Genomic DNA, 13005 nt, shown 5'->3' with positions numbered 1-13005 from the left:
GAGCGCCTTTTCTCTGCCAATCAATCACCAGAGGCGTTAAATGTAAAAGCAAAGCAGAGCAGAATAAAAACATGCAAAACACACGCCAAAAAAAATTCCTCTCTTTCTAAGTTTTTATTAGCTTCCCACTTAGAAGAGCGAGAAAAATGTCCTCAGTGTGCCACAGTCACGCAACCCCTGGATGCAAGCACTGAATGTACACTGAAAATAAGGAGCACACAAACTCAGTGCTTACTATTTACACACACAAACACACAAAAAAACCTTAAACACTTCCTTTGAGCAGCAAAACACGCCAAAAAATTCCTCTCTTTCTGAATTTTTATTAGCTTCCCACTTAGGAGAGCGAGAAAAATGTCCTCAGTGTGCCATAGTGGCATCTAGTGGCTGTAGACATGGCCATGGGCATGAAGACAAAATGTGTCCGATAAATTCAAGTTTATCCGTCTGCGTCCTGCAGAATTACAAACCACGCCTCTTACAAGGTACGCCCACTATTACAAGTTACGCCCACAACAAATACGTAAAACATCCCTGAGGATTACAAACCACGCCTCTTACAAGGTACGCCCAATATTCCAAAATTTGCTCCAGGTTCATGACCCCCTTCTTTATATACTAACTTGATCATAGGGATGCTCTTTACTTGTAAAGAAAAATCACAGATCCCCTCAGCTCAGAATTATTTGATTGAAATATTAAAATATTAGATTCATTATTTAAATATGTACTATAATATTCTGGCTATTTATTGGAGCAACTGAACGTTTTTTATTTCTGTACTTTCCACTGACAGAACACCTTAGATCCAAGTTGATTATTTATGGGCCTACTTGTTTTTCAGTTATTAAGGTGTTGGATTAAATATATTTAATTCAAGTGACCAGCTAAACCAGCTAATAACTAAAAGATCTTAATAATAAATAGGTTTTAATAATAACTTTTATAATATTGGATTGTTTTTTCTACCTTCTACTGTAAAAAAATAAAATAAAATAAATTAAAAAAAAAAAAAAAAAAGCACCCCGCTTTGACCACCAGTAAAGTGGATCATAGCTATCTATAGAAAGCTGAACGCGAAAGTCTGCGTACCACTGAGACAAAATGAAAACACGAAGAAATCAAGAAAACATTTAATGTTAGGTTGCATTGAAGACATTCATAAATAACAAAAATAAATGTGACACCCATTCTGAAAGTGATATAAATACTCTTTAGTAACTTGTATGCTTAGCCTTTGTTTTTATAACTGCTTTCAGACTCTGTATATCCTCCAAGCCCTTATTCTTCCTGACACATCTGTTATAACTCTGCCAGATGTTATACACTGCCTTCTTCAAATAGCAATCTTCTTCCTGAGTGAGGCATGGCTAGTTTTTGACTTCTTTCTTGTGCTTGTTTTCAAACTATTCATTCATTTATCATCAATCGCCACTCCTGGTCAGGGTCATGGTGGATCCAAGACTTTATTTATTCTTATCAATGATTTGATCTCTTTTCAAAGGCTTCTTTCTGTACATTCACCATCTTTGGTCTTATAGCAAAGTAATAATATTTAATAGCACTGTGTTTTGAATATAATTGACATAATTATAAAATTATGTCTGCTAGATCATAATTATATAGTGATTAACCTATAATCTAATTATATAAAATATAAAAAAAAAGTACAAGGCATATACATTCAGCTCTTAGTAAGTTATATAATGTAAAAGGAAAGGTTTAAATGCCAACAAATGGTGAAAAGCAAGCTGGTTAACCAAATGTAAAAATAAAATATGTTAGTAAGCAAAACATAAAACAGATATACAGGAATTTGACAGAAAGGAAATGCTTATTCGACAGGCAGAGTTGTTGTAAATCAGAAAGATTAAAATATCAAACAATTATGCCAAAGGTTGCTTCTTCACATGGAGCGTCTCGTAGGTGTCCTGATTGCGATGCTTCAAACCCTGATTAATAGAAAAGATTACAAGAGATGTTACATATGCAGATAAATCCACAATCCATATTGGATGTCAGCATTCAGATTCTTAAAAATGGTTATACCTGGTAGATGCCATCTGGGTTCTCTTCATTTGTCTGTAAGAGAAAGACAGTGTTTGAGCATGAACTTAAAAACATATGGAGGTATCTGTGAACAAAGTGCCACAACACTGTGTGATAAACCTTTCCATTATATTGATTCATCCTTCCACACAGAACAGATAGTTCCTGTTTCTGCATCCTACCTCCTGAGATATTGAATCCTGGGATAGGCTCAAATAAAAGTGGAAGGTAATTTTACTAAAGTACCATCATTATTTGAGTCTTCAATTAATGGGTGCTTGTATATGAGGCATCAAAAGTCTTAGGGGAATTTGTGCAAGCAAGAAGGTATAAATAAAACTGTTAGAGGTCACTAATGCCCCAGAAAGAGAACTAAGCACAAGCGCACAGGGGAAGTGAGGATGAGAGAATGGCTACACACACACTCACACCCAGACAAATTACAGACTGACAGTTAGACACTACTTTACTCGAACCAAGTCCTTACCTCTTTATTTCCAGACTGCATCTGCAAAGCATATTTGAGAAATTAGAATTATTATTAATAATATTGGCTTTCATGGATTATCACTTTACTGATCAGTTAGTGTTTGTTCTAATAATTTATATAATTTCCTTTTTTAATGTAATTATTTAATTTATTTATAAGTAAATACATTATAAACGATAAACATACACTTGAGTGCAAAAGTTTGTGAGCCCTTACTTGAAATTATGAAACCAAAAAGATATTTAGTTATGATAATGAAGCTGTTATTTTCACAAGTAACAAAACTTAAAACCATGTATGCTAAGATATTTATATATATATATAAAACATTAAAATGATATGAATGTGAATGTGACATAAATATAGACTTTTATTCAATTTTTATTCAATTATTTAGTTTAACATTTTTGCACTCAGCTGTAACACTTTAGTGCCATGGGCCTGAAACTGGCATCTGTGAAGCAAAGCCAGTCCGTATTTTAAAAAATATTATTACAATCACCTATCATTATCAAAGTTATATTTATTACTGAGTCCTTATAGTCATCACACCATTTTAACCAATCATTTGAATTGAATACATTTAATCCGAACCTCAAAAACCTATATGAAGTTTATGTAGGTTTAAATAAGTATATGAATAATATCAATTAATAACAAATTTATTAAAATTGTGTTCTGTGAGTGGCTAGTTAAGGAATAAAAATCTTTACTGCCCCAACAAATATCCAAAATATTATTATGCATATTTAAATAATGAGCTAATATTTGAATAGTTGGATTAAGCTTATAAAGCATCTGTACTGAGGAGTCTTATTTTTTTCACCCTGGCTGATAAAATTTTGTGAACCATACTTTAGTGCATCAAATGTTTTTTTTTTCTTTTAAATAATCGACATATTCAAACTATGTGGTGACCTGTAATGTCAGTAAGTTTAGAAGTCTGTAATTTGTGATTACTGTATCATATCACCAAATAGTTTTTTTATACACATGTCTTTGAACTGCATCATTCAGAAGTTTAGTGTAAATAGTCAATTTTGATCATGCTATGCATATACACTATGTACCACTTTTCTGCAAGCACAGCAAGTTATAAACTGTTATAAATAGTTATAAATTTGATACACTGACAGCTTTCATTGTCCACGAAAGCGTTGCTCGTAGTTCCGTCTATGTTTAAGAGTATGTTAAATAACCTTTCCTGTATAATACTGAGTAAAACTATAAAATGTACTATAATGAAAATTATTTATAATAATAGGACGAACAGCCTGAATAATTTACTGTCAAATGTTTTAGTGAAAAAAAAATACAGAATGGTAGAAATTATTTGAATGCTGTTGTAAATGCTGTGTATTAATGTGAAAAATTGGATTTTGACTGTTAGTATGTAGAAGTGATAAATGACCCACCCTTAGTCTGCAGTAGAGGATCGTCAGGATGATGCCATAAACAACCAAAATCCCATCAAGGACATAACACACTCCATCTGCAGCCTCTGGAAGAGTGCACACACACACACAGTCTTGTATAACTATATTTGTAGCTTATTTCAACTGACTTGTGATTTACTCTAGGCAGAAAACTCAAACCCTGAACCTTAACCAAAAGTGCCCAAAATCACATTTCTTTATAGGGATAATCCAAATGTCCACCCAACGTTAAAATTAACATTCATCATATGTGCTTTTGATGCCATGATCAACAACATGTACCCCCATCACCAAGCACAAGCTTCTAGTACTACTTGCACATGGAATTTTCAAGGAAATATGTATCAGAACAGTGAAATATTCATATACATCCAACTAGACCACATCCAGAGCTCACCCATAGCCACTACCAACAGAAGAAACTCTTTCAGTTTTCCTTCCGAACACTTCCACATTTTCAGAATGATCAGTTTGTTATACTAAGAGAAACATTTGAACACTAAAAGAAATCCCATAAAAAATGATCAACATAGTATAATAACAAAGCATCCTATATAGCATGGGATATATACACTTCAGTATACATATATAGATCTAAAGAAAAATCCAGGAAGTAACTGGTGTGTATTTCAGTTGAGATGGCGTATGTACTAAAAGTTAAGCATAATACAGTAAAGTTTGTGGAAAAACAGGACATTTTGGACTAAAGTACTTCATCAGCTGTTCACAGCAGGTGTTTCTGAGGCTGGATATTTGGGATATATTATATATATATATTTTTTTTTATATATATAACGGATGTTACTCATTGTATGACATCATAAGCAGAAACACATATCTTCTATCCATAAACAGTTATAAAATCTGTTCTTTAAATTACAAATACACTGTAATGATAAAAAATCAAATATAATAGCAAATTACCATCTGAAATTGAACTTGATTACAATTTAGAGATGAAACACAGCTTCAACATGAGTTAATATCTAATCAAAAGCAATCAGGGAGTCAGAAAGGTCAATGGTGTCTCACCAGCAGCTCCAAAATTCAGGAGCAGGAGGATCAATATCCCTGATCCATACATTGTTTCAACTGATCAGAGCCGAAGCCAGAGCGATGGTCGATGAGATGAACGGTGTGTGCGTGTGCTAATTCTGCAAGAGTCTGTGTGAAAGCAGTCCTTTGAACAGGAAACTGTGGGTTGTGACAGAGTAGCCTTTCCGAGGTATTGCAAAGCAGAAGGCTGAAGAGGGTTGCCCACAATTTCACACCACAGTCTCTTGGTCTCTTACTCTATCACTTCTCACATGAAACGTATAGTTCATTTACATTACACTGTCTATTTTTTCACACTGCCTGCATAATTAAAACTGCTGAATTAAACCAAGAACCATCTAGGAAACACTTTGCAAGTATGTGATCACATTCATATCCTTCTCAAAATGTAACAAAGACAGAGACTGCAAAGTCATTCTGCAAGTTTATACAATACAATACAATACAATACAATACAATGCAATTTATGGATGTGCACTGATGTGTATTCAGCCAGAGATGAAAATGAGGAAGTAGGGCTATGTCGTCTGTATGTGTGTGGGATGATTTGTACATGACTCAAAATACTATTTATATGAGGAATTCCTGGTAGCATTGGTCAGTATTTCAATTAGCAATGGAAGAAATACATTTTATATATATATATATATATAAGTTTATATATATTTAAACTTCTTTCTCTATAAGATTTATACCAATAGCTACATTAAAGTGACAGCAATTATCCTCTCATTGTGCTTTATCTCACACAGGAAACTCCCGAATGCTGAATGAATTAAATTTTATTTGCATAGATCTTTTAACAAAAGACACGGTCACAAAGCAATGTGATCCCTAACGAGCAGGACAGAGGTGACAGTGGCAAGGAAAAAAACTCCCTGAGATGACAATGAAGAAGAAACCTTGAGAGAAACCAGACTCAAAGGGAACCCATCCTCTTCTGGGTGACACTGTATAGTGAGATTATACATCATTTGTATTCTACAACTGTATACTACAAAGTCAACTAGTATGAAGTGTATTGAAAGGGCGTTCGGCACGATCGTTTTGTAAATAAGACTTGTGGGATGAGTCTTTATGATTATTATGCAGCAGCAGTTCTTAGGTACAAACCTACAGTATTCAGCTGAGATTATTCACTGAAGCAAGGGTGAGACTTGGGCATAAATTGTTTTTAAGAAGTTCAAATCTTTAGGGTATCCAAGTAAAACCACCCACAACAGCAGAAAGTGAGTCATAAGTGAAGAAGCTCCTTTCAGATGTTCAGCATAAGGATGAACCAGGCAGATCCAGAGGGTGAGTATACGGTATGTTATATACTGTATATAACACATTGTATACGTTGGGGTTTTGGAGTGAGGTGGAGTGTGTGGAATCTATAGTTATTTGTTTTTAGCAGTTAGATAGCTCTTGCTCGCTTTAAGTGTGAAAATGCGTATGTATATACATGTATAGATTGAGTAATTATCGTTTGATGTAGCAAGTACCTATGGACCTTACTCATTGGTTTCATCAACCATTTTTGCTGTTACATTTATAAATAGCTTCATCTACCATTTTTGCTGACGTGAAAAGGAAATTGCATCACTTTCAAGATCTGCTCCTAACGTCTGCTCCACACATATGCAAGTTGGTTTAATTCTCCCATGTAACAAACTTTATTTGATGTAATAATATATTGTAATCTATTTTCCCAGACAGAAAGTCAACAGACACGATTAAAATAGTATTACAATGTTCGAATACAACTCTCAAGTATATTTAAAAAGAGAGCCTGGTTAATGATTTTTTTTTTAAATGTAGGCTAAAATGCAGGTTGGCCCCATAAAAAATAATTACAATTCCCTGACCCCTAATTATTTTGCTAAAAGAAAATCAAAATTTTTTAAGTAAGACTAGCCAAATCTATACAAGTCTAATATATGGTGATATAAAAGTGTCTAATTTAAATTTATTAGTAAAACTGGAAAATAGACAATTTAACAGTGTCCAGTACATGGACACTAAACAAGACAAATAACAGCATAGCAATGAATATTAGATAAACAGCAGATGTTATTACCACAACAGTGAAGCAATAGATGATCATATAAATTTCTATACAAACATCCTGATAGTTGAGTTATAGTGCCCTCTGGTGAGTAAATTTCCATACAGGATTGCAAAAACATTCATGCTTATGAAAAATAAAATGTATTCTTTACTTTTTTCAGCATGAAAGAACCCATATGCACAGTTCATTTCTAAATGCAGCTGAGCATCTGCTCACAATGAGCAGCACAGATCTATTTTCTGCCATAAGAGTCGTCGAATCTTGCCAGGAGATAATCCACTGATTTCACTGGAGGATATTTGTCTGAGCCATCACAACACGTAATGATGGCATCATCATCCGGCTGCACGAAGAACACCAAAGACTGCCTTGTGCTTGAGTCGCCCACAGGTGGTAGTAGAACTCTATGGACCTGAAAAATGTATGTGTAACATTAAATATAAGATTAATCATGTAAGGTTTGTATAAAACAAGATTATTATTAGCTTTGCTTGGAGTTCATGGCCATATTTACAGCAGATACAAACACGTCACTGGTCCACCTCTGCATTAGATCTGCAATGTTGATCAGAACTGTTCCAGGAATGCTTGGGGCTGAGATAAACTCCCCTTTGCGACTTAATACCTAAAGGGAAACATACAGCAAATTAAATATTTATTTACAGGAACTTACTGCATAGAACTGTTAAAACACCATCAGTTTATTTAAAGGTGCAGTCTGTAATGTTTAAAAGTGTTTTGAGACCAGTAATAATAATAATAATAATAATAATAATAATAATAATAATAACTGGAACTGCTTCAGGGTTCTGTTTTCTGGTCCTGAAACTAGCTCCGCCCCCAGTCAGAACAGCTCATCATGTGGCCATGTATAGTTTTAACAGACTGAGCAGGGAAAAATGATCATTTTCATTGCATGTGCACTTCAACTGGCATGCAGCAAAGGGCTCTAAAAATTACAAACTGCTCCTTTAATAAAATGTACCACTCTCTAGTTTGGTGAAAAATTGATAAAATTGACAAAAGCTGTAATATATACTGTAACTCATTTGTCCAGCCTTACATTCACTAGTTTGCTGTGAAATCTTTCTTACCTGCAGGCCTGCCTCATGGCTCTGGAAGACTAGAGTGATGCTGCCGTAGTCTGAGTGCTCTCCACAGCGGAGCTGACCTTCCTTCACACTCCCAGCGTTCACCGGAGGGTAATAGAGAGAGCGCAGAGTGCTGCCATTCTCATCACCTTAACATTAGCATGGATGTCTGTCATTCAGTAGGTTGGGGTTTGGGATAGTAAATCTTTGGGTCATCAAAGAGAGTCGCTCTAAACTAGTAAATCTTTGGGTCATGACAGAGAGTCGCTCTGTCATTCAGTGGGACAGGCTTAGAGTTAGCAAATCTTTCAGTTATGACTGAGATACGCTCCTCTGTCATTGAGTGAGTTAGTGTTCGAGTTAGCAAATATTTCAGTTATTACTGAGATTCATTCCTGTTATTGAGTGGGTTGGGGTTCGAGCTGGTGAATCTTTCTGTCATAACCGAGATTCACTCCAATCATTCAGCAGGTCAGGGTCTGAGTTAGTGAATCTTTTGGTCATGACAGAGATTCGCTCACCTGTCATTTGTTGCCCTATTCCAAACAGTTTAGTGCATGCAATACCAGTCTGTATCTACTTTTTTTTTTAAATATACAAGTCTGTTATAAAGCAATACAACAATTATTAGCTACTTTTACACTGATGAAGCTGTTTGTTTTAGCAGCCTTAGGTGATGGCACGATCAGGCTGAACATCTGGGCAGACTGGAGGTGCAACTGAACGAACCAGGGAACTGAATGAACTCAAGTCACTGAAATGATTTGAAGATTTCAAAACTAACAACTCGTCCCACTGCTTTGCTGGAAAACTACTGCACAAACTGCATAGCGCTGGTCATGTCAGAGCATGTGTGTGTGTTCAGCTTACTTCCAATGTGGCTGTGTGCTTTGAGAAAAACCTCTGAATCCAAGCCTAGACTGAGAGCCATGACCCTGAGTACACGGAGAGAGAGCTCCTTACAGCGCAGGAAGAAGCCGACTTGGATGTCACGAAAGCCTTCAAGATCATCGGAGGGCCATTTCTAAGCAAAGTGAAGAACACAACAATTAGAGTTTCTTTCCTAATATTCTAAATTAGCTGTTGCAGTGGTGTTTAAAATAAGAGGTGATTACAATATCTGTGCATAATGACGTAGTATTAAAAGCCTCTTTCAAGTCACCTGGACGTCCAGGATTCAAACTGTGGAAAGTGAGAGTAAAATTTCAGTTTAAATGATAAATATTTCCAATCCAGATGTCTTTATGTAGGTGACAGATGAGCCAGCTACCGTTCTGTCTCTGAGGACACCCAACCATGATTGCCACTATTTGTGAAACTGCCCCTACCGAAGGGTCTTTTCTGTTCTTCAGGAAGCAGGAAAAACTTCTTAGAAATGTCCATGACATGATCCACCTAATATAGGCAAGAGATTTTCTGTGAACACTTAAAATGAACTCACACTGTAATGTCTTTTTAATTTTTTTTAAATTGACAAAATTGTTAAAATGGAAATACACACCTCTTTCTTATCTATGCCAGTATTTTCGAGATACACAAACCCCACATCGGTGAAGGCCTTTCGAATTTCTTTGCATAACTCGTGCAGGTTCTCATCAGTGGTGTCACTGATACCAAGTTTGTAGACACCAAAGTCAACCACAGGTATAAATGCCATGATGTGGTATTTGGTCGAGTTTATATAAACACCAGCACGCAGTGGAGCAAAAAAAAAAAAAAAGAATTCAAGCCAGGCCCCTTGATTCCCAAAAGCCAATCACCTTTAGTTATTCATCTGTGGAGTATACCTGAAATGGTTGATAAGAAAATTAAATTATTAGCCAACAATCTCTACCACCATCATCAGAACATTAACTGAAGGAATATCTTTTGAAAGAACCTCCAGTACAGCACCAGAGACTGGTAGAATGTATGCCAGGCACACTGAAGCTGTTCTGGCAGCTAGTGGTGGTCCAACAGCTAATTAACACACTTCTTGGCTTTCCCATTAATTTAATCACCCATCTGTAATCAACACCAAACATATTTGTCAAATACAATGTCCTCATTGAGGTGTCACTTTATAGATGAAACTTTTAGGTTCTGGTCTGTCTGAATTGTTTGAACGTTTCGAGTAATAATAAATAATTATGCCACAGTAATTTGACATTTCACACAATGCAATGTATTACATTTCTCATTTTGACATTAGAAAATATATTTTATGTCCATGAAGCCCCTCCATATGTTAGATGTTCACAGAATTACAATGCTACAATTCTACCAAACTTTGCTCTTTGGACTGCTTTGCACTTTGGACCATTTTGAAGAGCTTAAATCAGTGTTGCCAAGTTGACGTTTTTCCCAAGCACTGGGTTACTGGGTTACAGACCTGCTGTCTGGGTTGACTTTTGTCCAGGAGTTAGGGATGGCCTTTTGCATACATTAGCTGGTTTATAAACACTCTTTCGCAAATAGGTAAACTGAATTTGCAATACAAACAGTAAATGCATAGGCTCTAACACATACATGTACTGTTATGATTAGATTATACTAAACTACTAGCTGAAATAGTGTGTTATCAGAAATAAGGTATTTAAGTCCAATAGATATATATGAAAAAAACCCTGCAAAATAAATTCAGTACAATCAATATATCAAGCCTATTGTGGTTTTATTCTAAGAATGAAATAGACTATTTTACTGTACATATATGACAATATACGTATTGATACAAGACCAATTTGTAATTTGCCACAAGTGGTGAGCTGCGGGGTCCAAGCACTTGCAAATAGCACCCCCAGTGGCCAGTTCTTCCCAAGATATATAGAACCATAAAGAGAGCATACAAGAACATGCATATCAAGTTTTGTGATGATACCTCAATGCTAGTTGAATTAACTTTTGAAAGCTGACTGGCTGAAAGCTGCCAAGTTGATGATGATCAGTGATGATTACATGTCCAGTTAGAGATTGGCAGATCGATGCAGCATACCAAATTTCTACTCAACTGGACTTTTGGTTCCTGAGAAACAACTATTTGAACTTATCTCCAACCCCTATTAATATTTAACCTATCCAATTCCTATTAATATATTAATATATAGCTCTCCCAGTGGCCAATTTGAGTGAGTCTGCATCAGCTACTAGTAGGTTCCTCCATGAAACTACCAAGTTTCATGACAATAGCTTAATGGGAACTGCATCAAATGCCTGCTAAAACCTGATTGGCCAATGGCAGCCATGTTTTCTCGGTAATTAGGGATCATGAAAAATCCACTTACAGATTAGCACATAGATGCACCTACCAAATTCCAGCTTGAACAGCCTTACGGTTCTTGAGAAACAGCTATTTGTACTGAAACACCACCTCTATATATGACCACACCCCAACCTTTGCAGACATCCTCTGAACCTTGTGCTAAACATGTACTTCCAGTTTGGTTCAAATCCAACTAACCAATCATGAATTACAGCTATTCGAGTAAACCAGCTCTGCCTCTTTAGAATTGACTGATGCATGGCAGCCATACTATTTACAAACGTAAATATGTTTTTGATAATTATTGAGATACACAATCAAACTGCTGAGTAGTTTGACACGATATTTGTGAAAACTGGCCAAAAATAGTTTGCAAAAATAAGTTTTGCATATTATGCAAATTAGCAAAACATCTAAGTGGGTGGGGCTAAATGTTTCTTAAGGGTTTTGTTTGTTTGTTTGTTTGGGAGAACCCAAGGAATCAGTGAAAAAATTATTTTGTTTGTAAGACTTTCGGTTCATGAGATATGGACCAAAACATAAACACTTGCATTATAGTGCCAACAACCGGGCGAGAGCAGGAGCTGTAGACCAAGTTTCACTTCTCTATGACTTACGGTTTGGTCTGCAAGGTTCGAAAAAGAAAAAGAAAAAGAAGAAGAAGAAGAAGAAGAAAAAAAATCCTAACAATTACAATAGGGTTCCAGCACCTTTGGTGCTTGGACCCCTAATAACTGTGGTTTAATACTGTTTGATAAAAATGTCTTGTATGATGTTACTTTGCAAATTTTACAATGCAATACAGTGTATAGGACTTTACTGTTTATTACTATTTTTTTACTTCTTGCTCTCGTTATTTTACCACTTTAATACTATGATAACGATGTCAATACTGCTTAACTAAACAAAATCCGACATGCACACCATCCGAAAAAACACACACACAGTAAAACACTAAGCTACGTGAGGATGAATATAAACAATAGGATAATATACAGTATTACTTACGCATCTTATATTACGGTCTTCTGGTTTTGTAAACAAAAATAAACTCAATAAATATCTCAATATACTACAAATAAGGTCCACATCTTACCGTTATAAATTACGTATAAAATGCCAACTTGCACATTCTCAGGCCTCCCACACACACACACACACACACACCCACACACACACACACACACACACACACACACACACACCGAAACTTCCGTAGTGGAATAGTGTAAAGTCCACTAGAGTTAGTGGACGCTGCAACCGAACTTACTGACAACCCACACAACCACGTGACGCGACTGGCCCCGCCTTCTTTAATATTTCTGTCAAATAAACGTCCAAATATGCAGCAAAAACTATTTAATAAATGTAATAAAAAAAAATTAAAAATTATATAAATATATTTATTCATATTTTTATATATAAATGATAGAAATGTATTTATCTAAATATAAATATATATTTATATTTCCATAAATATAAATAAATACATATTTATTTTTTATTTAAATTTAATTTATATTAAATAATAATAATAATCTGTTCTTTTAAAAGTCACAGCAGACAAGAAACTTACTAAAATTTCAACA

General features: G+C 35.2%; 2 protein-coding genes across 7 annotated transcripts; both read right to left on the bottom strand.

The window, feature by feature from the left end:
- Positions 1–1121: 1121 nt before the first annotated feature.
- On the bottom strand, positions 1122–5169 carry fcer1gl (Fc receptor, IgE, high affinity I, gamma polypeptide like). Its single transcript, XM_026925042.3, has 5 exons — positions 5008–5169; positions 3955–4040; positions 2537–2557; positions 2050–2082; positions 1122–1952 (listed from the first exon to the last, which is right to left on the bottom strand). The coding sequence occupies exons 1-5, from the start codon at positions 5057–5059 to the stop codon at positions 1887–1889; spliced, it is 258 nt and encodes an 85-aa protein (XP_026780843.1). The 5' UTR covers positions 5060–5169; the 3' UTR covers positions 1122–1886.
- Positions 5170–6665: 1496 nt separating this feature from the next.
- Positions 6666–12665, bottom strand: si:dkey-10o6.2 (uncharacterized protein LOC100124608 homolog). Of its 6 annotated transcripts, none has more exons than XM_026925035.3 (9): positions 12513–12653; positions 10055–10179; positions 9677–9962; positions 9446–9570; positions 9291–9357; positions 9046–9199; positions 8179–8324; positions 7599–7709; positions 6666–7496 (listed from the first exon to the last, which is right to left on the bottom strand). In XM_026925035.3, the coding sequence occupies exons 3-9, from the start codon at positions 9830–9832 to the stop codon at positions 7317–7319; spliced, it is 939 nt and encodes a 312-aa protein (XP_026780836.2). In that variant the 5' UTR covers positions 9833–9962; positions 10055–10179; positions 12513–12653; the 3' UTR covers positions 6666–7316. The 6 variants fall into 6 exon arrangements, with proteins under 6 accessions (XP_026780836.2, XP_026780839.2, XP_026780838.2 ...); XM_026925038.3 differs by having other exon boundaries at positions 10069–10179; XM_026925037.3 differs by having other exon boundaries at positions 12425–12574.
- Positions 12666–13005: the final 340 nt, after the last annotated feature.

This window comes from Pangasianodon hypophthalmus, chromosome 21 (genome assembly GCF_027358585.1).
Source record: "Pangasianodon hypophthalmus isolate fPanHyp1 chromosome 21, fPanHyp1.pri, whole genome shotgun sequence".
In the NCBI taxonomy this organism is placed as follows: Eukaryota; Metazoa; Chordata; class Actinopteri; order Siluriformes; family Pangasiidae; genus Pangasianodon; species Pangasianodon hypophthalmus.
Note: the sequence above shows the minus strand (reverse complement) of the source record. Positions and strands in the feature narration are given on the sequence as shown.